General features: G+C 57.3%; 2 protein-coding genes across 11 annotated transcripts in view; one reads left to right on the forward strand and one right to left on the reverse strand.

The window, feature by feature from the left end:
- HDAC7 (histone deacetylase 7) overlaps positions 1–5,851 on the forward strand; it is a 38,738-nt gene extending 32,887 nt beyond the window's left edge. For all 10 annotated transcript variants that reach the window (XM_077870320.1, XM_077870322.1, XM_077870313.1 and 7 more), the window contains 6 exons: positions 201–298; positions 1,680–1,798; positions 2,461–2,594; positions 2,831–2,915; positions 4,327–4,465; positions 4,624–5,851. In XM_077870320.1, the coding sequence (XP_077726446.1) occupies positions 201–298; positions 1,680–1,798; positions 2,461–2,594; positions 2,831–2,915; positions 4,327–4,465; positions 4,624–4,669 (621 nt within the window). In that variant the 3' untranslated portion in view covers positions 4,670–5,851. The remainder of the gene's footprint in view (positions 1–200; positions 299–1,679; positions 1,799–2,460; positions 2,595–2,830; positions 2,916–4,326; positions 4,466–4,623) is intronic.
- Positions 5,852–6,855: 1,004 nt separating this feature from the next.
- Positions 6,856–15,225, reverse strand: SLC48A1 (solute carrier family 48 member 1). Its single transcript, XM_077870323.1, has 3 exons — positions 14,992–15,225; positions 8,614–8,781; positions 6,856–8,064 (listed from the first exon to the last, which is right to left on the reverse strand). The coding sequence occupies exons 1-3, from the start codon at positions 15,125–15,127 to the stop codon at positions 7,928–7,930; spliced, it is 441 nt and encodes a 146-aa protein (XP_077726449.1). The 5' UTR covers positions 15,128–15,225; the 3' UTR covers positions 6,856–7,927.
- Positions 15,226–19,687: the final 4,462 nt, after the last annotated feature.

Raw genomic sequence — 19,687 nt, forward strand, 5'->3', positions numbered from 1 at the left:
CCCGTTGACTCTCCCTCATGGCCCTGCCTCTGCCACAACTAGCTGTGGGACCCTGGGCAGGTTGGTTAGCCTCTCTGACCCTTCGTTTCTCCATCTGGAAGTGAAGAGGCCAGATGGGCTGGTCTCGCCACACCGGCATCCCGGGATTCCTCTCCTGGGACTCTGCCCTCATCTTCTCTCCCTTGCTTCCTCTTTTCCAGGTGGGAGCGGGTAGTGGTGAGGGCTTCAATGTCAACGTGGCCTGGGCAGGAGGTCTGGACCCCCCGATGGGGGATCCTGAGTACCTGGCCGCCTTCAGGTAAGGCTCTGGGTGCCCAGAGGAGGTCTCCCAGCGAGGCTACCCTTCCGTGCCCCTTTGCCCAATGGCACCAGGCCGGAGGTGATTGCTGCCTTGGCAAACTGTCCTCATCCAGTTACTGGACATCGTAAGCCAGTCCTGGGGCGGGCCTTCCAGGCTGAGACGAAAGGAAAAGCCCTGCTATACTGGCCACTAAGAGCCTCCAGTCCCCATGAGAAGACAGGAAACACAGAATGAAAAAGTCAAGGGTGCCTTATAAAGTCACATGTTACCAAGAGCCAGTGCTGAACTGAGTGCTGGAGGGTAGTCAGGGTGGGGGGAGCCTAGCTGCCACATTCAGGCAAGAAAGCTGCCTGGAGGAGGTGGGCTTTGTTCAGCAGATAGGGAGCTGAAACTGTGGAGAAAGAAAGCAGGTGCTGTTGATATTGGAAGAGTTGCTTAAGAAATGGCATTCTAGGGCGGCCCAGGTGGCTCAGCGGTTTAGCGCTGCCTTCGGGAGGGCCTGATCCTGGAGCCCCGGGATCAAGTCCCACGTCAGGCTCCCTGCATGGAGCCTGCTTCTCCCTCTGCCTGTGTCTCTGCACTTTCTCTCTGTCTCTCATTAATAAATAAAACAAAGAAAAAAAAAAAAAAAGAAATGGCATTCTAGAAGAGGGGCTTTGGGCTCAGTTTAGGAGCTCTTATATGTTTCACTCCGGGGCACCCCATTTGGGAGAAGAGAACCCTGGAAGTGGGTCTCAAATACTTCTCTGGAAATACTCTCTGTGAGAGCTAATTCTGTAGGAGCCCTGGACTGGGCTTCCTAGCATCTGTGTACCCCAAGCCCAGGGCTTTGAAACACATCAAAATGAACCCCAGAGTTGGGTGAGGGATGGTGGGAGGCAGCTGAGGGGGATGGCAGGGGCAGAGGATGAAAGAATGGATCTGGATGGCCCAGGACCTCAGGAGAGTCAGCTCGCAGGTGGCGAGGGGTGAGGTGCGGTCAACTCAGTCCAAAGTGGGTAGCAGCTGAGTACCAGTGGTTTCCGGTCCCTGAGGCTTCGTGATCTGCTCCCACTGTGGCGCTGCCCAGTGCCCCCCAGGCACCCCTACCAGTGCCCCCCTACACACACACACTTTCCTTCCCTTTGGTGCCCCATCCTTGATTCCTTCCTGCCTTTTGCCATTGAAGAGCTCTGGGTGGCCGAGTCCTTAGGCTGTGCTAGGGATATGGGTGGCCAGCCAGGTCAAGGAGGTTAGAGGGATCCATTTATCCTGCTGGGCGATCGGGTGTCTTGGGGTCCTAAGAGCAGGGTACCCACAGTAAATCTGGTGGGGAGGGGCCTCTGCCCCTGGCAGCCCTGCACAGAGTGATGAGCCCCCGCATCTGGCACCCTCACAGGATGGTCGTGATGCCCATCGCCCGAGAGTTCTCTCCGGACCTGGTCCTGGTGTCAGCTGGGTTCGATGCTGCCGAGGGTCACCCAGCCCCACTGGGTGGCTACCATGTTTCCGCTAAGTGTAAGGAGAGCCCAGCCTGGGGGGAGATGGAGGGAAGGAGGGGTAGGCCGGGAGGGGAGGCACTGCCAAGTCCAGCGGAAGGTGGCAATGGCCGGCCCAGGGTCACAAGGACTGGCGTGTGGCAGCTGGCCCTGGCATTCCCTGGGCCCTCCTAGCTGAGCCTTACCCAGAACCCTTTGCATGACCAGGGCAGTCACCATGGGAGGCCTCAGCTACCATCTGGGGACTAAGTCTGGTGGCCAAAAAGCTCAGCCGTAGGGCCCTTCTCTCCCCCCCACAAACACCCCAGTTGTGCCATTCCCGGCTGGGTTGGCAGCTTCTCCTGGGGGAGGATGGGGAGGAGCAGTGTTCTTAGAACAGAGGGACTCGCTCAGCCTGCTGGGCCCCAGGGCCCGGGGGCCAAACAGAAGATGGTGAGGCTTAGTGGAAGACTGGCGGGAGTCCAAGCCCTGGCTTCTCGTCCGGCCCTGCCACTTAGTAGCTGTGGGCCTGGTGCAAGTCCCTTAAGCTCTGCAGGCCTTGACTGGGGCATAGGATAGGTTTTACCCAGGAGTCCACGTGAAAGCCCTTGAAGCGGTAGAGGTGTATGCATCTGATCATTATTTATAAAGGAGGACGCCCTCCACCCTGCCTCTCCTGTTCCTCCCCACCGAACCGTCTAGGTTTTGGGTACATGACGCAGCAGCTGATGAGCTTGGCGGGCGGTGCGGTGGTGCTGGCCTTGGAAGGTGGCCATGACCTCACAGCCATCTGTGACGCTTCTGAGGCCTGTGTGGCTGCTCTTCTGGGCAACAAGGTAAGCTGCCCCCCAGCCCCTGCATCTGTGCATCTGTAGGGCAGGGGTGGCAGGCCTAGAACGAGGGGGACCAACGGGGTGCCCCTTTCCCAGGTCAGATCTAGGACCCGGGTTTCCAGCCTTAGGCAGAGCCAGGAGCACATGAGTATTTGTGCCTGGAAAGCCAGGGCCCGTGGCGGTGGGAGAGAGCTGGGCCTGTGTGTCCCTACGGGCTGATAGGCTGTTTTCTATTGTAGGTGGATCCCCTCTCAGAAGAGGGCTGGAAACAGAAACCCAACCTCAACGCCATCCGCTCTTTGGAAGCCGTGATCCGGGTGCACAGTGAGTACAGAGAGAGGGCACCCACTGACCCCAGACTTGAGAGAACCTCCAGGGGCTACTGCCCTCAGTAACCCGGGCCCCATGGCCTCCAGTGCCCACCAGGCAGGGGGCTCCACTGCTGTGCAGCAGCGGGCTTCCTCTGAATCACCCCCACAGTAATGGCGGGACTTCCTCCCTCTCCATGTTGGGTACTCCTGGAGCCCTCCGGGTGGATCCAGTGAGGACCATCAGTCCATCAGGGGGGACCCCCTGCCTCCTCAAGGCAGGACCGGCCTCCCATCCCCAACCTCAGCCTTAGGCGAGGGCCAGGCTGGAGCAATAGACCTTTTGCCAAAAGCGCTGGATCCTAGTTTGACCCTCAGTCCTGTCCATGGGGATCTTGAGAGCTTTGCCTGCTTTGGGGGCTTAGAATAACCCTACATTTGGGGGTGCCTGGGTGGCTTCATCGGTTCAGCATTCAACTCTTGATTTTGGCCCAGGTCTGGCCTCAGGGTCATGAGTTGAAGCCTTGCATTGGGCTCTGTGCCCAGTGTGGAGTCCACTTAAAAATAAATAAATAACCCTACATATGGAAAGCATTTTGAATTTTCACCTTTAACCTCCATGGAGCACTTAATGTAAAGACCCACGTTCACTGCTAGGGATGCAAAAACGAATGAAGTCGATTTCCCCACATCCAGGGCCAGTAGGGGAAGTGTGCATAACAATAAAGATGCTCCACTTTGCGTGGAGTCTTCACCCCGGGACCAGGCTCTGGGCTGGGCATGTCCTGTGGACGTTATGTGCCTACAACAGTAGGCAGGATGGTCATGTCCATGGCTAGCGGGGGTGGTGGAAGCCCAGGGCGGGTAGGTGACTTGCTGGTGGCTCCACAGAGCAGCCGTGGTGGCAGTCAGCTCTGTGCCATGTCCCTCCCACGTCCCACACTGTCCTGTCCTATGTGTTGGGCTGAGCATCACGTGGGGGCTGTGCATGAGTGACACCCTGTGTTCCAGGAGGCTGGGGCTCGGGATCTGTGAGGTGGTCTGAGATAGACTCCATCTAGGAAAGAGTGAGCTCTACTGGTGCTCTTAGGGACCCCATGCTGTGGGAATGGGTCAGAGGTGGGCTCTCGCCCGCAGGCGTAGGAGAGTGGCTCGGGCACCTGCTGGGGCCTCTTCGTAGCCCCACTGGGTCTGGTCTGCTCACCCTGTCAGGGCTGCGGGGGGCCAAGTGAGGGAAAGTGTTATGTTGAGGGTAGAGGCAAGGGAGAGCGCTGACCCCAAACTGAGGATACGCCCATACGCCCACTGACGGGGGGCCCTTGGCCTTGAGAGGTCCAGCCTCATATCATCAGTCTAGGATGCGCGGTGTGGCAGGGTGGAGGGGCTTGTTTCTCTAACCCTTTCTGACTCTCGGCTTCTTGGCCCAGGTAAATACTGGGGCTGCATGCAGCGCCTGGCTTCCTGTCCAGACTCCTGGGTGCCCAGAGTGCCAGGGGCCGACACAGAAGAAGTGGAGGCAGTGACCGCACTGGCATCCCTGTCCGTGGGCATCCTGGCTGAAGAGCGGTAATGCCCGGCCCCCGGCCCACAGCCTCTCCACCCCTCGGACCCTCCCTACCTGATGACCCCAGATCCCAGCACGGCCACCCCAGCCTTCCCCGGCTTCCCGGCATGCAGCCCCCGGCCCCCTCCAGCATCCCCACCCTTGTGTCTCCCTCCTCCAGGCCCCCGGAACAGCTGGTGGAGGAGGAAGAGCCTATGAATCTCTAAGGCTTCACAACGGATTCGCCTGCCCACCCCTGCCCTTCGGACCTGGTTCTCCTCTAGCCTCTGGCAACAGTACCCAGTCCCCGGGTCTACAGAGGGCCTTCGGGCAGGTAGTTGGGGCCAGAGCACAGCCCCTTGCCAGTCACCCCAAGGAGCCTGAGCAGGGCCCTGCATCTAGGATAGGGACCAAAGAGGACCCGGGGAGGAGGCCAGCTGGGCAGCCAGCCCCACCTCAGTAGGGCTCTCTCAAGAACAGAGTCGACCCCTTTGGGGTCCAGGCCCCTGGCTGGGCCCCATCCCTCAGGACTGCACAGAGGAGGACTAGCTCGGTCGGGCCCACCGATAACCACTATTCTTCATGGCTCCGTAGACCCTGGGCTTTGCACACGGCCCCAGGCTCCACGCAGAAATGTGAACTTGGCCTCAGCCAGGGTGGCCCTCCCTAGGCTCTGAGGGCTGAGCTGGAGTATGGGGGCGGGGGGAGGGAGGGGGAAGTCAGGGAGTCCCTTACCCCTGAGTGCAGGGGCATCCCTCTTGCCTGCTTCCTCAGATGACTCTGGAAGCTTCCCCCCCCTGCCCACTCCCCCCCCCCGCCGCCACTGGGCAGGGAGACAAAGCTCCTTCCGAAAGAGCAGTGGTCGGCAGGCCTCCCATCGGGTCCCAGCCCCTGCCACAGGCCCCCCTCCATCAGCCATCTCAGTGCCCTGGCGGAGCCGACAGGTGCTCTGGGAGTTCCGTGCTTCCTGAGCCGATGGTGCCAAACTCTTCATCTCCCCTCAGCGGCACAGTGTGACCGCCAGGGGCCCCTCGGTCACCGCCCCCCTCCGTGAGCCCTCTCTCTTTCTGGGGTCTCCCTCACCCAGCTCTCACTCCTGCCCCACATAGGACTAGCCTGGCTGAGGGGAAAGGGGTGGGAGAGTGGATGCAAGACACAGGGGAGGGGAGGCTGCCCTGGCAAAGTCTTCAAGGCTTCTGGGGTCCTGGCCTGGGGCCAAGAAGGAAAGTGTTTGTGTGCGTGTGAGAGAGAGTGTGAGAGTGTGTGTGTGTGTGTGTGTGTGTGTGTGTGTGTCTTCCCCAGGACCACCATACCCTGTGTATGTATGCATGTTTTTGTAAAAAAGAAAAAAAAATAAGAAAAAAAAAAGGAAAAAAAATCTGAACAATAAATGTTTTATTTGCTTTAAAGATGCCTGTGAAAGGGCCTCTGGGGAGGAGGGGTGTTCGGTGGGTGAACAGCTGTACCTCGTGCGCACGCGTCTCGTTTACTGTGGGAAAGGGCCCAGCCCCCCTCCAGCCCCCCTCCAGCTCCCCCCCTCCGTGGCAGCTCCCTTGCAGAAAGAATCCCTTCTGAACACACCCTGGCCGTCCCCACTTGCCCCACCTGGGGGTAATAGAGCGGCAGCCGCTTTGGGCTGAGTCCAGAGAGAGCAGGCCTGCCGAGAGGGTGGGATGGAGACGCGCAACCTGGAAGGCATCCCCCGAGGGTGGTGAATCCGACCTACCTGGGTTCAGGTCCCAGCTGGGAGCTCAGGTAAGTCACGTCACCTCCTGGGACCTCTGTTTATCAGCTAAAGGCTCCAGAAATAGACTCTGTTATGGCCCCTTCCTGCTCAAATGCATCATGACTTCCTAACATATAATGAGCCTAGAAGAGACGATGCATGAGGCAACAGGCCGGGACAAGCTCCTCCAATCACCGGAGAGGAAGGTGCCAGGCTGCCGGGGCCTGTCTTTACAGTTCTGAGCCAGCCAGGCTTCTCCGACCGGCAGGAAGAGCAGCTTCATCACCTCAGACCTCGCCCCAAGCCCACAGCCTAGGAGACTATGAAGGGGAACAGGTTCAGCTCCCTTCCCGTCTGTCCTAGCCTCTTGGGTGACTGACATGAAATGCCACTGGTGGTGCTGAGGCTGTGCCTCTGCCTCTGGGCATGCCCCCGACCCCTGGCTGGGGTGAGCTGAGAGCCAGGCTACTGGGCTCCCTGATGCCAAGAGGGGCCAGAGGGAGAGGGCCTCCAGCCCCTGGGGCAGTGGTCCCTCCTCTGCCCTCCAGGGCACCAGTGAGCTACGGAGATGGGTTTCCCGAGGCAGCTAGAGACCCACCACCACCACCCTTCCTGCTTCCCGCTCCCCCAGCACCCCCAACCCCCACCCCACAAGATTCCCACCCCCCAAGGAACCACCAGAGGCTGTCTGGTACAAATGGCCGCTGTATTTCTGCTAAAGTGACAGTGACACAGATAAGGCAAAGAGCTGAAGGGCAGGACACATCAGGTGGGAAGAGGGTAGACCGTGCAAAATGGCAACCTAACGTAAAAAGGTAACAATAGCTCCCTCCCTCCCGAGTTAGGTGAGCCCTTGTGCCAGATGGCAGAAAAGCAGATTTTTGTCCTGCGGAAGGGAGATTTAAAAAGATGAAAGCTCTAGGCGGAGGGCAGTGAGCAGGGGAGCGGGGGGACGTCTCGGGGCTAGGGGTGATGCATGTGAGAAGTGACAGAAATGTAGGGCTGGAGGTACACGGGCACGGATTTGCAGGTTTCCTGCCAGCCTACACCATGGTGGGGGGCAGGGCACCTTCCCCAGACGTTCAGTCTGGCTTCATTCAGGGAGTCCCGCTTTGTTTGGGGTGTGTGGTGTGTGTGTGTAAAACAGAGGGCTTGGGGATGCTGAAGGAGATGACCGGCTCTAGCACACTCACGGGAGACCCGCTCTGGGAGGGGACACTACACTCTCCACTCCGGTCCCCAGGCCTCGGGGAAAAGAGAGCCAAGTGTTGCCATCCCTGGGACTGAGGAGTTAAGCTATCCGGCCCTCAAAGGACAATGGGATGGGGGGTTGGGGTCGGGGCTGAGAGGTCTCTACTTGAACTGACCTCCCAGGTTCTCAGCCTGGCCTGAGAGACAGCGCCCCCAGGCAGAGGTCAAGGCTCCCTGCCCTACCGCTTGACTCACTGCCCTGGCCCCGCTTGCTTTCTCACTGAGTGCTAAGAAAATAGATCCATCTGAAAAGGTCTAAAGCTGCCCTCCAGCCAGGCCGATGGGGAGCCGCGTGGCAGGAAGGACCCGTTTCCACCGCACCCGCGTGTCCCACAACGCGTGTCCCACAAAGGGGGCAGGACAGCTTCCTAGGAGACGGCAGTCCTCCTGCTGTGTTTCTTCTGCCGCAGATCTAGGGCCTCCGGGGGGGTGGCAGGCCTGCCCAGTACCTCAGAGGCCGAGTCCAGGTCCTGAGGACCCCCAGGGGACAGAAGCCTCACCCCTTGGGTCAGAAATCGCTGAGGATGCTGATGTCGGCGAAGTCAGCCCGGTAGCGGTGGGCGTAAAGGCTCAGCAGGAAGGCCCACTTGAAGGAAATGAAGCTCCAGACGCAGGAGAGGTAGTAGCTGTTGGGGTCTGTGAGGCCTGCAGGGGAGAGGAACCCCACGGTGACTTGAGCCGGCTTTGCCCTGGACCCCTGCCACCAGGCCGCAAGCCCAGGGCCACCCCTCCCCACAACCTCCAGGAGAGGTGGCCCGCGCTAGCCAGTTTTAGGGCCTTCGGGGTTTGCAGGCAGGAGGCCGTGGGGACGAGGGAAGGTCAGGGCTGGCCAGTGACAGGCCTGGATGGGCGCTCGGCCCTGGGTTACCCAGCGCCCCTGCACCCTGCTTCCAGCCCTAGACTCCTGGGGCCCGGAGGGCCTTTGCCCACTTGCTGGCCGCAGCCACCAGGGGGCGCTCCCACCCCAGAGCCGGGCTCGAGGACTCCCCCCAGGGGCTCTATCCAGGACACCCCTGCCTGCTGACCTGCAGAGGACACCGGGTTCCCCGAGCCCTTTCCAACCCAGGGGGCTGGGTACTCATTACCCCCTCGGTGAGAACCCCCAGGCACGGGCCTCCCAAGTTCCTTGGACACAAGCTTTGGAACCAGGACGGGAATCCCAGGTGAACCCCCAAGTGCCCCAACAGCGCTCACTCTGGTGTCGGGTGACAGCCAGCATGAGGAAGGTGCAGAAGGTGGCCACGGACACGGCCGAGAAGAGGACGCCCACAAAGAAGAAGCCACGCAGTCCCTTGAGCCAGGTCCTCCAGTAATCCTGCATGTACATCACGTGCGTCACCAGCACCCACAGCGCCAGCACACCTGCCGGGGGACAGGCTGGTCAGCTGGGGAGGCCGCCCTTCCCCTCTCCCCCTCCCGCTGCCTTCAGCCCAGGGGCCTCAGGGGCCCCTGGGACCCTTGGGTCCCCGAGGCCAGGGCTGCTAGCTGACTAATGCTGAGATAAGGTGGCCTTCCACTCTCGCTGCTTCCTGACTGCGGAGTGGAGTGTTCTGGAGGCTACGCGGCCTCTGGCATCACAGCACTTGGAGGCAAACGCAGATAAGAGAATCTAGCTGTCTTCTGGTAAGCCAGATACTAAAGTGACTTGCAAAAATTGGGAAGCATGCCATTCTTCTCCCTCTTTTTTTTTTTTTTTGTCTTAAACATGACTATTTCTTACACGGGGATGTTATTTTATGCTAACGCAATGTTATTTTTTTTTATTTATTCATGAGCGACACAGAGAGAGAGAGAGGCAGAGACCCAGGCAGAGGGAGAAGCAGGCTCCATGCAGGGAGCCCCATGTGGGACTCAATCCTGAGAATCCAGGATCACACCCTGACCCGAAGGCAGGTGCTCAACCCCTGAGCCACTCAGGTGTCCTGCAATGTTATTTTCAATATTTACTTTGGAATGCTTGACAATGTTCTGGGTCTTAATTTCTAGTGTGGTACAGATCAATAGATATAACCCACATCAACAAAATTTCCTTGGGGCTTCACTACTTTCCAGGGGTGTAAAGAGGTCCTGACATGGGAAGGTCTGGGCATCACGGCAGCCAGCCTGCTTCCCAGGACCTGCGCCCACCTACCGAGGGCCCAGAGGTGGGAAGCGGCGGCCTCCCGGGATGCTCCGGTTCTACGTGGCCCTCAGGGGCCTGGGGCTGAACTCTTGGCCAGCGGGGCCCTTTCAGAACCCCACGGACTGGTCTTGCAGAGTGAAGAGGCCCAGAACTGAGACCCCCAAGGCCACCCAGCACCCAAGTGGCCTTGCTCGTCACCTGACCCCATGTCACTCCTTCCAGTTTTAAGAGAGGGCAAACCAGACGCCCCCCGCCTCTCCAGGGTCTGCCCTCTGGGCCTGGCCGGGCACTTCCCCTACAAAGCCAGCTGCCACTCAGCCAGTACAATGATGCCCTCTGTGCCAGGCTGTGCCTGCCGGCACGGCCCCAAGAATAGAACAAATACCAGTCCCATTGGCAAGGGTCCGGAGCAGGGCCACAGGGTCCCAGCAAGGGAGGAAAGAGGCAAGAGGCAGGGCCAGCTGCAAGTGGTCTACGTGTGGGGGGGCTACACGGGCTGCTGGATCCCAGGAATCAGGAGATGTCTCAAAGAGGCAGCTGCAGAGTGGCTGGGTGGCTCGGTCAGTTAAACGTCTGCCTTCGGCTCAGGTCATGACCCCGGGGCCCTGGGATCAAGCCGAGCCAGGCTCCCTGTTCAGCGGGGAGCCTGCTTCTCCCTCTGCCTGCCACTCCACCTGCTTTCTCTGTCAAATAAATAAATAATTTTTTTTTTAAAGGCAGCCACACACACTAAACGCAGCGTAGCATATGTGTATAGCAAGGGTGGATATCTGGATGGGGAAAGTGGTTTTCTTGGGCAAGGGAAAGACGGAAGGAAAGTAGATGGGAGATTGGCGGTGGGAGAGTGCTCTGACTGAATCTGTGAGTTTATTTCTTAGGCCAGGTGCTAAGTATAAGGGAGTTCATTAAATCACCTGTCCTTTTTTATATGCCCCAAATACTTCTTTCCTTTCCTTTCCTTTTTCTTTTCTTTTTTTTTTTTCTTTTCTTTTTTTTTTTTTTTTCCCAGTTAGGAGGGAAAAAGAGGTTGGGTGGGCGGCATTATCACAGAACCCTGCTCTGGCTATCAGCTCAGAAGCTGTCACAATTTGGGCGGCCTGGCACAGGACCGTGAGCCACGGGACTATGAGCCAGGAAGTCTGGGGCCTGGCACAGCTGTGCTGCTCGTGACCTCTTACAACCTTAGTACTTCCACTTCTAGAAATGGGTGAGCCCAAGGGTCCTGCCAGCCTGGAAACGTGACCACCTCAGGGGTTCCCCGCTAGCGAGGGTTCGGGCCCTGCCAGGCCCAGGCCCCATCCCACCCTGTTGGACCCATACTCTCCAGGCTTTGCCCGTCCCCACCCCAACTTTCTGCGGGTCAGGGGCCTGGAACCTGGGTCCCTCCACCCCTGAGGTCAGGGTGAGCCAGAACAAGCATCTCCATCCCTGCCTAGACAGGAAGCTGGAGGTGGACAGAGTTATAATCTCACGGCTTCTGCTTATATCTTCTACGACCCGGAGCATGTGGCAGCGGCCCTTCTCAGAAGCATTTCCCAAACCCCCCACATGCATCCTAAGTGCTCATCTGGGCATTCTGTTTGGGTTCTTAAAGGGCCCTAGGAAGAAGGCATATTGTTCTGAGCGCGTCCGAGGAACAGTCGGATGGGCATCTGCCTGGGATGGCTCCACGTGCCCCGTCTCCCCAGTTGGCCATGGAGGGCTGGGGGACATGAGCTCTGGGATCCTTTACCGCTCCAAGATTCTGGAGCCAGCTTAGGAGAACACTAAGGAGGTCAGAGTAATTCCTCTGTGACTCAGCAATTTCTGGGTTAGGAAATGCTGAAATAGGGGCCTGCGCAAATGCCACATGTTAGTCCACTGGCCGTGCTGCAGCTGTGCCCCCAGGCCCTCCCGCCCCGGGCGTACACCCACGTACCAGGAAAAGGGAGATGGCCATTTTGGGGGGTTCCACATACCAGTTCTTCGTTAATAAGCAGGCACAACCTTAACCACCTCTCACTTCCCCTGTGCACAGGCCTTGCCTCCAGATAAACACAAGCCACTTCTGGAAGCAGGCCAGTTCCCACCGGCCCGGGCTCCCACCACCTTCCTTCGAACAGGGACCTCCCCACAGGTGGTCGGTGAAGGAGCAGGAGCCCCAGCTGGTCCCCTCCCACACCTCACGCCAGAAGCAACGGTGTCGGGATCCCTGGGTGGTGCAGGGGTTTGGCGCCTGCCTTTGGCCCAGGGTGCGATCCTGGAGACCCAGGATCGAATCCCACATCGGGCTCCCGGTGCATGAAGCCTGCTTCTCCCTCTGCCTGTGTCTCTGCCTCTCTCTCTCTCTCTCTCTCTCTGTGACTATCATAAATAAATAAATAAATAAAATTAAAAAAAAAAAAGAAGCAACGGTGTCTCAGCTTCGCTCTCTTCCTACGACATGCTGGGCTATTCAGGGCAGAACGGACAGCTCCGCAGGCCCACCCGGCTGCATGGCCACGCCAGCCCTCACCCCACCCACCCCACCGCTTCGGTGGGCTCGCAGCTGGCAGACCAAGGGCAAGGACGGAGCAGAGTTGGTCGGTGAGCGTCTCACCAGTGGCTGGGTTGGAGGTGAGGAGCCGGGGAGGGGCCAGAGGAGCCCACAGAGACACTCAGACAAGTGGAACCCTGGTCCAGGGCCCCACTCTGTTCTTGAACCCCTGCCCTCTACACCAGCCCTGGGGAAAAGCAAGGCCCGGAGCCCCAGGACCCCTCTCCCTCCCAGAGGGAGAACACAAAGCCATTTAGGCCTCTGGGGCAAATTCTCTATTCTTTCCGGGATGCCTTGGTGACTCAGTGGTTGAGCATCTGCCTTTGGTTTAGGTGGTGATTCTGGGGTCCCGGGATCGAGTCCCACATCGGGCTCCCCACTGGGATGTTGCTTCTCCTTATGTCTCTGCCTCTCTCTGTGTCTCATGAATAAATAAATAAAACTAAACATTTTTTTCTATTCTTTCCACCTTTCTTTGGTCTACTAGATCTGGAGCGAGAGTCCGTGTTTCCCCAGGATTCCCACAGCAAAACTATTTTCTCTGCAAGTGGCTTTCCTCCAAACCAGACGCCCATGAGGATGGGAGACAGTAGGTCTCCACCCAGGAACACTCTTCCCATTGGCCCCAGGGACCCCAGGGACTCCAGGGCTGACCCTGCCTCAGAAACCAGCACCCCCGTCCGCCCCTGCCTCATTTGCAGGGGAGAAGGAGCATGCTGGGGCTGGCTTCTGGTGACTCAGCAGCTTCTGGGCTGGAAAGTGCCAAGTCAGAAGTGGGGTGCTCACAAGTCAGTAAATCTGCTGATGCTTCACCCCTAAAAGAGGAAGGAGGCTGCCTGGCTACAGACTTTCCCAGAACCCACTCAGGGTGGAGAGGGCCCGTGGCTCTGACCTGGCCACCCCTCCGCCCGCCCGCTGCACCACCACCACCAAGTGGCTTTGCTCTTCCATTGCCACCTCCTGGTTGTCTGGAAGGCCAGACTGTCAAGGAGGCGTCAGGACCCTGCTTCAGCTGCTTGCTGCCCTCACACCTCTCCCTGCAGGTGGCTCGGTGGGCCTCAGGGGCTAAGCGAAGCCTTCGGGGAGGAAGAGAGAGCAGAGTCTGGGTCAGAAGGACCCTGGAGCCCTAGGTACAGGGCCTTTACCACAGCCTCCTAGGAGGCAGCTGTGGGATGAACGCCGCAGAGCGTTCTAGACTCACTACTGCCAACCTGGAGGGGCTCTCCGAGATCATCTCTTTCAGTGGTATCTCCTCCCGCTCCTTACAGCGAGGAGGAAACTGAGGCCCGGGAGGCATGGACGTGCTCAAGGTCGCGTGGCTAGGAAGGGCTCAGCTCTACCCGGCCAGACTCAAACACACCAGCTCTGATCCCAGATCCCAGGGACGGCCTTCCCTCCTCGGCCCCAACCAGCCCCTTCCTCTCAGGCGGCAGTACAGCCACAGGACGTCGCCTGAAGACACGGCCTTCCCAACAGAAAGCAGCAGGGCCTACGGGACTACAACACAAAGCCACAAGGAGAGACCCCTGAGGAGCACAGTAGCAGCAGGGGGTGCGGGGACCCCTGAGGAGCACAGTAGCAGCAGGGGGTGCGGGGACAGGGGACCAGGGGTCTGTAGATATCGGAGCAACCCTGGGCTGGCTGTCTCCAGGGAGGACAGGAACCCACAGGTGGGGGGGGCAGGAGAGCATCCCAGCCAGGGTGCCCCCCAAGGTCTCTGGTGTTGCTCAGACTGTGGCTATGCACACCCCTCTTTTAAGAGAAATGCCACCTCCCATTCCTGCTTTACCCAGGGAAGGCACTCAGGAGGCTTGGGGGCTATGAGGAAATCCAGTTATTTTCAGCGAGTCCATTTAGGGCTTCTTTTGGGCAGAGGATTTTTTGTAATGGAATGGGATCTCCATATGTACAAGTAATACCCTTGCACGTATTTTTTCCCAAAGTTCTTTTCCCACGCATGTTATTTCAGGTAGCTGTGTAACCCTGGGCAAGCCATTTATTTACTCTAACCCTCAGTTTAATGCCTTATCCGTGAAATGGGCACGACAATAATGCCTACTGCTTAGGACCCGTGCAAAGATGAAATAAGATGATGGAAATAAGATGATGATGACACACAGAAAGTATTAGGGGGGAAAATGCTAGCGAGTAGGAATAATGTTTTGTCTTCACCCGATTCTACAACACAGAGAGGCCCATGGGTGCCCGAAGGTGCACAGTGAAGACACAGCATCGGGGAGGACCCCGCCTCAGGCAGCACCCTGGCGCTCTCTCACTCTAGCACTTGCCTCCCTTTGCGCTCCCCCCCTTTTTTTAAAAAATAAGATTTTATTTATTTATTCATGAGAGACACAGAGAGAGAGAGAAAGAGAGAGAGAGGCAGAGACACAGGCAGAAGGGGAAGCAGGCTCCCTGATGTGGGACTCCATCCCCGGGGGACTCGATCCTGGGGGACCCGATCCCGGGGACTCGATCCCGGGGGACTCGATCCCAGGTCTCCGGGATCACGCCCTGAGCCAAAGGCAGCCGCTGCACGGCTGAGCCACCCCGGCGGCCCCCCTGTGCCCCTTGAAGCCCAGACGGGGCAGCGCGCGCTGGTCCCGCACACCTGGGCCGGGAGCCCCCTGGGCCGGGCGCAAGGGGCACGGACGCGGGGGTGGGGGTGAGGGTGCCCGGGTGGTTGGGCTCCGCGGGGCCTCGGCAGGGGGTGGGTCCCGCCCTCCTCCCCGGGGACCCCCGGCCCCCCGGCCCTCCGGCCCCCGGGGGAGGGCGCTCGCGGCGCCGAGGTGCCCGGGCACAGGCGCGGTGCGGCGGGCGCGGGGAGGACGCGGTCGCGGGGCGGGCACTCGCGCGGGGCCTGCGCTGCCCACGGGCGGCCTGGGGCCAGCAGCACCCCCACCCCGCGCCCCGGGCCCCGCGCACGCGCCCCGGGTACCTGCGAGCCCCCCCATGGCCGCGGTGCCCGGCTGCCTGTACAGCACGGTCCAGACGAGGAAGATGGAGAAGCCGGCCGCGGAGCTGAGGCCGGAGTAGGCGGCGCGGAGGCCGAGCTGCAGGCGGGACGGGGCCATGGGGCCGCGGGCGCCGGGCGGAGGGCGAGCGCCGCGGGGTCGCAGGTGCAGGGCGGGCGGGAGCCGGAGCGGGAGCCGGAGCCGGAGCCGGAGCCGGAGCCGGAGCCCGAGCCCGAGCCCGAGCCGGGAGCCGCCGCCGGCCCGCGCTCCGCTCCGCCCCGCGCCCGCCCCCGCCCGCCCCCCGCGCCGCCGGCACAGCGCCCTCCCCGGCCGGAGGCCGCCCGCCGCCCGCCCGAGGGCCGAGGTGACCTCCCGGGGCCGCCGCGCCGTCCGGGATGGGGAGGGGCGGGGGGGTCCCTCGCAAAAAAAAAAAAAAAAAAAAGCAGGTTCGGGGGCGCATCCCCAGACTTACCGGGTCACGACCTTCGGGGCTGGGCGGGGCCCGGAAACCGATATACACACGAGCCACTTGCGGCCCCGGTGACTTGAAAATGTTTCTCTTTGAATACGATTCTCGTTTAAAATGTAAATTTCTCGGGGGCACCGGGGTGGCTCGGCGGTTGAGCACCTGCCTTCGGCTCAGGGCGTGACCCTGGAGACCCGGGATCGGTCCCGCGTCGGGCTCCCTGCAGGGAGCCTGCTTCTCCCTTTGCCTGTGTCTCTGCCTCTCTCTCTGGGTCTCCCATGAATACATAAATAAAATCTTAAATAATAATAATAATAAAACTTAAATTTCTCGATATAAAAATTAGGAAGCACGCAAGTACACAGCGAATAGGGTTCCTGCCACCCTGCGCCCACCCACCAGATTCCCTCCCCCAGACTTTTTTTTTTAATTTTTTTTTTTTTTATGATAGTCACAGAGAGAGAGAGAGAGAGAGAGGCAGAGACACAGGCAGAGGGAGAAGCAGGCTCCATGCACGGCGAGCCTGACGTGGGACTCGATCCCGGGTCTCCAGGATCGCGCCCTGGGCCAAAGGCAGGCGCTAAACCGCTGTGCCACCCAGGGATCCCCCCTCCCCCAGACTTTACAGGCTCATCTCCGAGGATCCTTCCCACTGACCGATGTTTGAGAACCCCTGAGCTGAGACCACCCCCGCGGAACCTCAAACACCTCTTCCACGCGGACACCTTCCCCTTCCTTCCGGGCCTATACCCTTCATCCCCCACCCCAAATCCCTACCAACCACCTGCCCCACTCTCAGAATCTATAGCAGGAGTATATTGAGCTTCCTCTGTGAGCCCAGCTTCATACCCGGAGCTGAGAGGGAAAATCAAACAGAACACAGAGCCCTCAAGCACCTGTAATCTAGTGAGGGGGGGGGGGGTCCATCACATACCTGCACAAAATAGGTAGCCAGTCTCTGTATCAGTTTCCTTTTGCTGCTGTAACAATCACCACGAATCTAATGGCTTAAAGCAACACCTATTTATTATCCCGCAGTTCTGCGGATCAAGGTCCAACAGTGGGTCTCACTGGGCTTAAATCAAGGAGATGGCAAGGCTGCCTTGCTTCTGGGGGGCTGGAGGGGAGAGTCTATTTCCTTGCCTTTTTCCAGCTTCTATAACCACCCACATTCCTGGACTCATGGCCCTCTTCCTTCATCTTCAAAGCTAACAATCACATTACTCTGACCTCTGCTACTGTTGTCACCTCTTCTCTACTGATGATTCCATTGCCTCCCTCTTCCCTCGTAAGGACCCTCGCAACTGAGGATCTGGACCATTTGGGACACCTGGGTGGCTCAGTTGTTTAAGTGTCCGACTCTTAGTTTTGGCTCAGGTTATGATCTCAGGGTCTTGAGATTAAGTCCCTGAATGGGGCTCCATGCTTGAGATCCTCTCTCCCTGCCTCTCCCTTTCAAGAATTCTCCGTCTCATGAATAAATACATAAAATCTTCTTTAAAAAAAGATTTTATTTATTTATAAAAAAGATTTTATGTATTTATTCGAGAGACAAACAGAGAGAGAGAGGCAGAGACACAGGCAGAGGGAGAAGCAGACTCCATGCAGGGAGCCCAATGTGGGACTTGATCCCAGGACTCCAGGATCACGCCCTGGGCCAAAGGCAGGCGCTAAACTGCTGCGCCACCCAGGGATCCCCAAGAAATAAAAAAAATCTTAAAAAAAAAAAAAAACCCTGGAAAATCCAAGCTAATTTTTCCACCTCAAGATCTTTAACTTAATCACATCAGCAAAACCTCTTTTGCCATGTAAAGTAACATATTCACAAATTTTGGAGACAAGGATATGGACATTTTAGGGAAGCACTATTACAGAATGTAAACTCTGAAAGGACTGTACCACTTTGGTTCACATGAACCCCTTAGAAACGTGCCTCGTACCTTGTAGCCCCTTAATGAACATTGTTGGATAGATGAAGGCGGTGAATGAGAGGTAAGCATTAAATAATGACAAAGGTGATCGTCATTAGAAGTCCGAGCAGGGCATGATGGGTTGCCCAAGGAGGGTTGTAAACCGGTGTAATCCACACTTGCCTTACTTTAGAATAGTCAGGGAGCTTCTTAAAAAAAAGAGAAAAGAAAAAAAAAATAAGAAAGACCCCAGACTCCACCCATGGCTTATTAAATTTGAATTTTGGAAGTGTATTATTTAATGAGAAGTAATTTTCATGTGATGAGCTCAGCACTCAGGCCTTCTTTAGAAGCCAGTGATGCAATCAGAAAAGGGAGTGAGCCCCATGGTCCAGAGCCCAGTGCCACGGATGGCTTCAGTGCTGCTGGCTGGGCTAACACTCCAGGTGGTGGGAACAGCATGTGTGCGGCCCAGAGGGAAGAAATAACATGGCAGATTAGGGGAAACTGTAAATAGTTTGTGGTCTGTGGGTGGAGTGGTAGGTTCCAAAGTTAAAAATGTTCTGAACATAAAGGGCCTTTGTGCTCTGCTAAGGGGAGGGGAATAAGGGCTCTGCATTCTAGAAATGTGGCCAGGGTAATAGCCTGAGGATGCGCTGCCTGAGAAAAGACTAGAAGCAGAGAGCTCATTCGGACGAGTCCATGCACTCGCTGGGCCTTAGTGATCTCATCTGCAAAATGGGTACAGCAAGGATAGCTACTTCATGTGTTGCGACAAGGACTCAGTGCTTAAAAGAGTGCCTGGCACATAGTAGGTACTCAGCTGGTATGATTAGCTGCAGCAGTACAGCTGCCGTGGCAAGAGACGCAGGGGGGCTGAAAGGTGGTTGAGGCTGAGAGAGTGAGAATGGAAAAAAAGGGGGATCCCTGGGTGGCCCAGCAGTTTGGCACCTGCCTTGGGCCCAGGGTGTGATCCTGGGGTCCCGGGATCGAGTCCCACGTCAGGCTCCCTGCATGGAGCCTGCTTCTCCCTCTACCTGTGACTCTGCCTTTCTCTCTCTCTCTCTCTCTCTCTCTCTGTATCTCTCATGAATAAATGAATAAAATCTTAAAAAAGAGAGAGAGAGAATAGAAAAAAAGGAACGGAACTGACAAATATTGCAGTTATTTGAACCTTAAAGGTTATATAGGAATTACTTAACTGGGCAGACAGAAACGAGGAGAGTGAAGATATTATGAGTGAACATAGGGGGAGGACTGAGCAAATGCGTCACTGTGCAGTAGGAGATCGTGCAAGAAATTAATGAGACTAACTGTAGCTGGCCTGGGTCGTAGGAAAACGTTAAGGGCAGGCTGAACTTTCTTCTTGGTTGTAGAGGCAATATGGAGCTGTTGAAAGCCTTTACACTCCGATGGGGTCACCACTTATTGTGTGACCCCCAGCGGGTTCTCGTAACTCACCAGAAATTTTCTGACTTTCTGCCAAGAAAATACTCCAGGTCTGTGCTCTCCAAAATGGTAGCTACTACACACATGTGGCTCCTGAGTGCTTGGTATGAGGCTAGTGTGACGGAGGAGCTGAGTGTTTAATTGTTTTTCATTTTAATTGAAATGGCCCCCCTGTGGCTAGTGGCTCCTGCAATGGCCCAGGAGGCTCCCGGCCCCTGTTGCTCTGTCTGGATAATGGGAAGGATGGTGATAGCTTGTAGGCTTGTTGTAACCATTTGGATAGATTGACATACTGCAGTGAGAGCACTCAACACAGTAACCCCACAAGGTATTTTCACTGTTCTTAAGACTGTTGTTGTTGTCCTCATTGAACAGGAGTAGCATGACATAAGCCAGGTCATAGGAAGACTATTGAGACTGTGATATCCAGGTTAGATTTGACGGGACAAGAAAATTGTAGAAGAGGGACGCCTGGAGGTTCTCAGCGGTTGAGCACCTCCCTTGGGCTCAGGGCATGATCCCGGGGTCCCAGGAATCGAGGCCTGCATGGGGCTCCCTGCAGGGAGCCAGCTTCTCTCTCTGCCTCTCTCTCTGTGTCTCTCATGAATAAATAAATAAAATCTTTTTTTTTTTTTTTTTTTTTTTTTTTTTTAAGGAAAATTGTAGAAGAGAGAGCACCCATGAGACTGTTTCAGTGGTAAGGTGTGAGATAACTAAGATCCTGTCTGGAGAAAGATCATGACAATGGGAAAGAATGGGAGGATTCTTTGTGTTCTGCACAACATATGAGTGTGCCCGCATATACACGTCCTCCCACATCAGCTGTCTTTCCGAGGTGCTTTCAGAGAGCATGCT

The sequence above is a fragment of the Canis aureus genome, chromosome 25 (genome assembly GCF_053574225.1).
Source record: "Canis aureus isolate CA01 chromosome 25, VMU_Caureus_v.1.0, whole genome shotgun sequence".
NCBI classification, from domain to species: Eukaryota; Metazoa; Chordata; class Mammalia; order Carnivora; family Canidae; genus Canis; species Canis aureus.

Coding starts and splice junctions, on each gene's coding strand:
- SLC48A1 (XM_077870323.1), bottom strand. CDS start 15,127: ATGGCCCCGTCCCGCCTGCAGCTCGGCCTCCGCGCCGCCTACTCCGGC. Junction 8,782..14,991: donor GGCCATGGGGGGGCTCGCAG/GTACCCGGGGCG, acceptor GTCCCCCGGCAG/GTGTGCTGGCGCTGTGGGTG. Junction 8,065..8,613: donor GGCTGTCACCCGACACCAGA/GTGAGCGCTGTT, acceptor TCTCCCCTGCAG/GCCTCACAGACCCCAACAGC.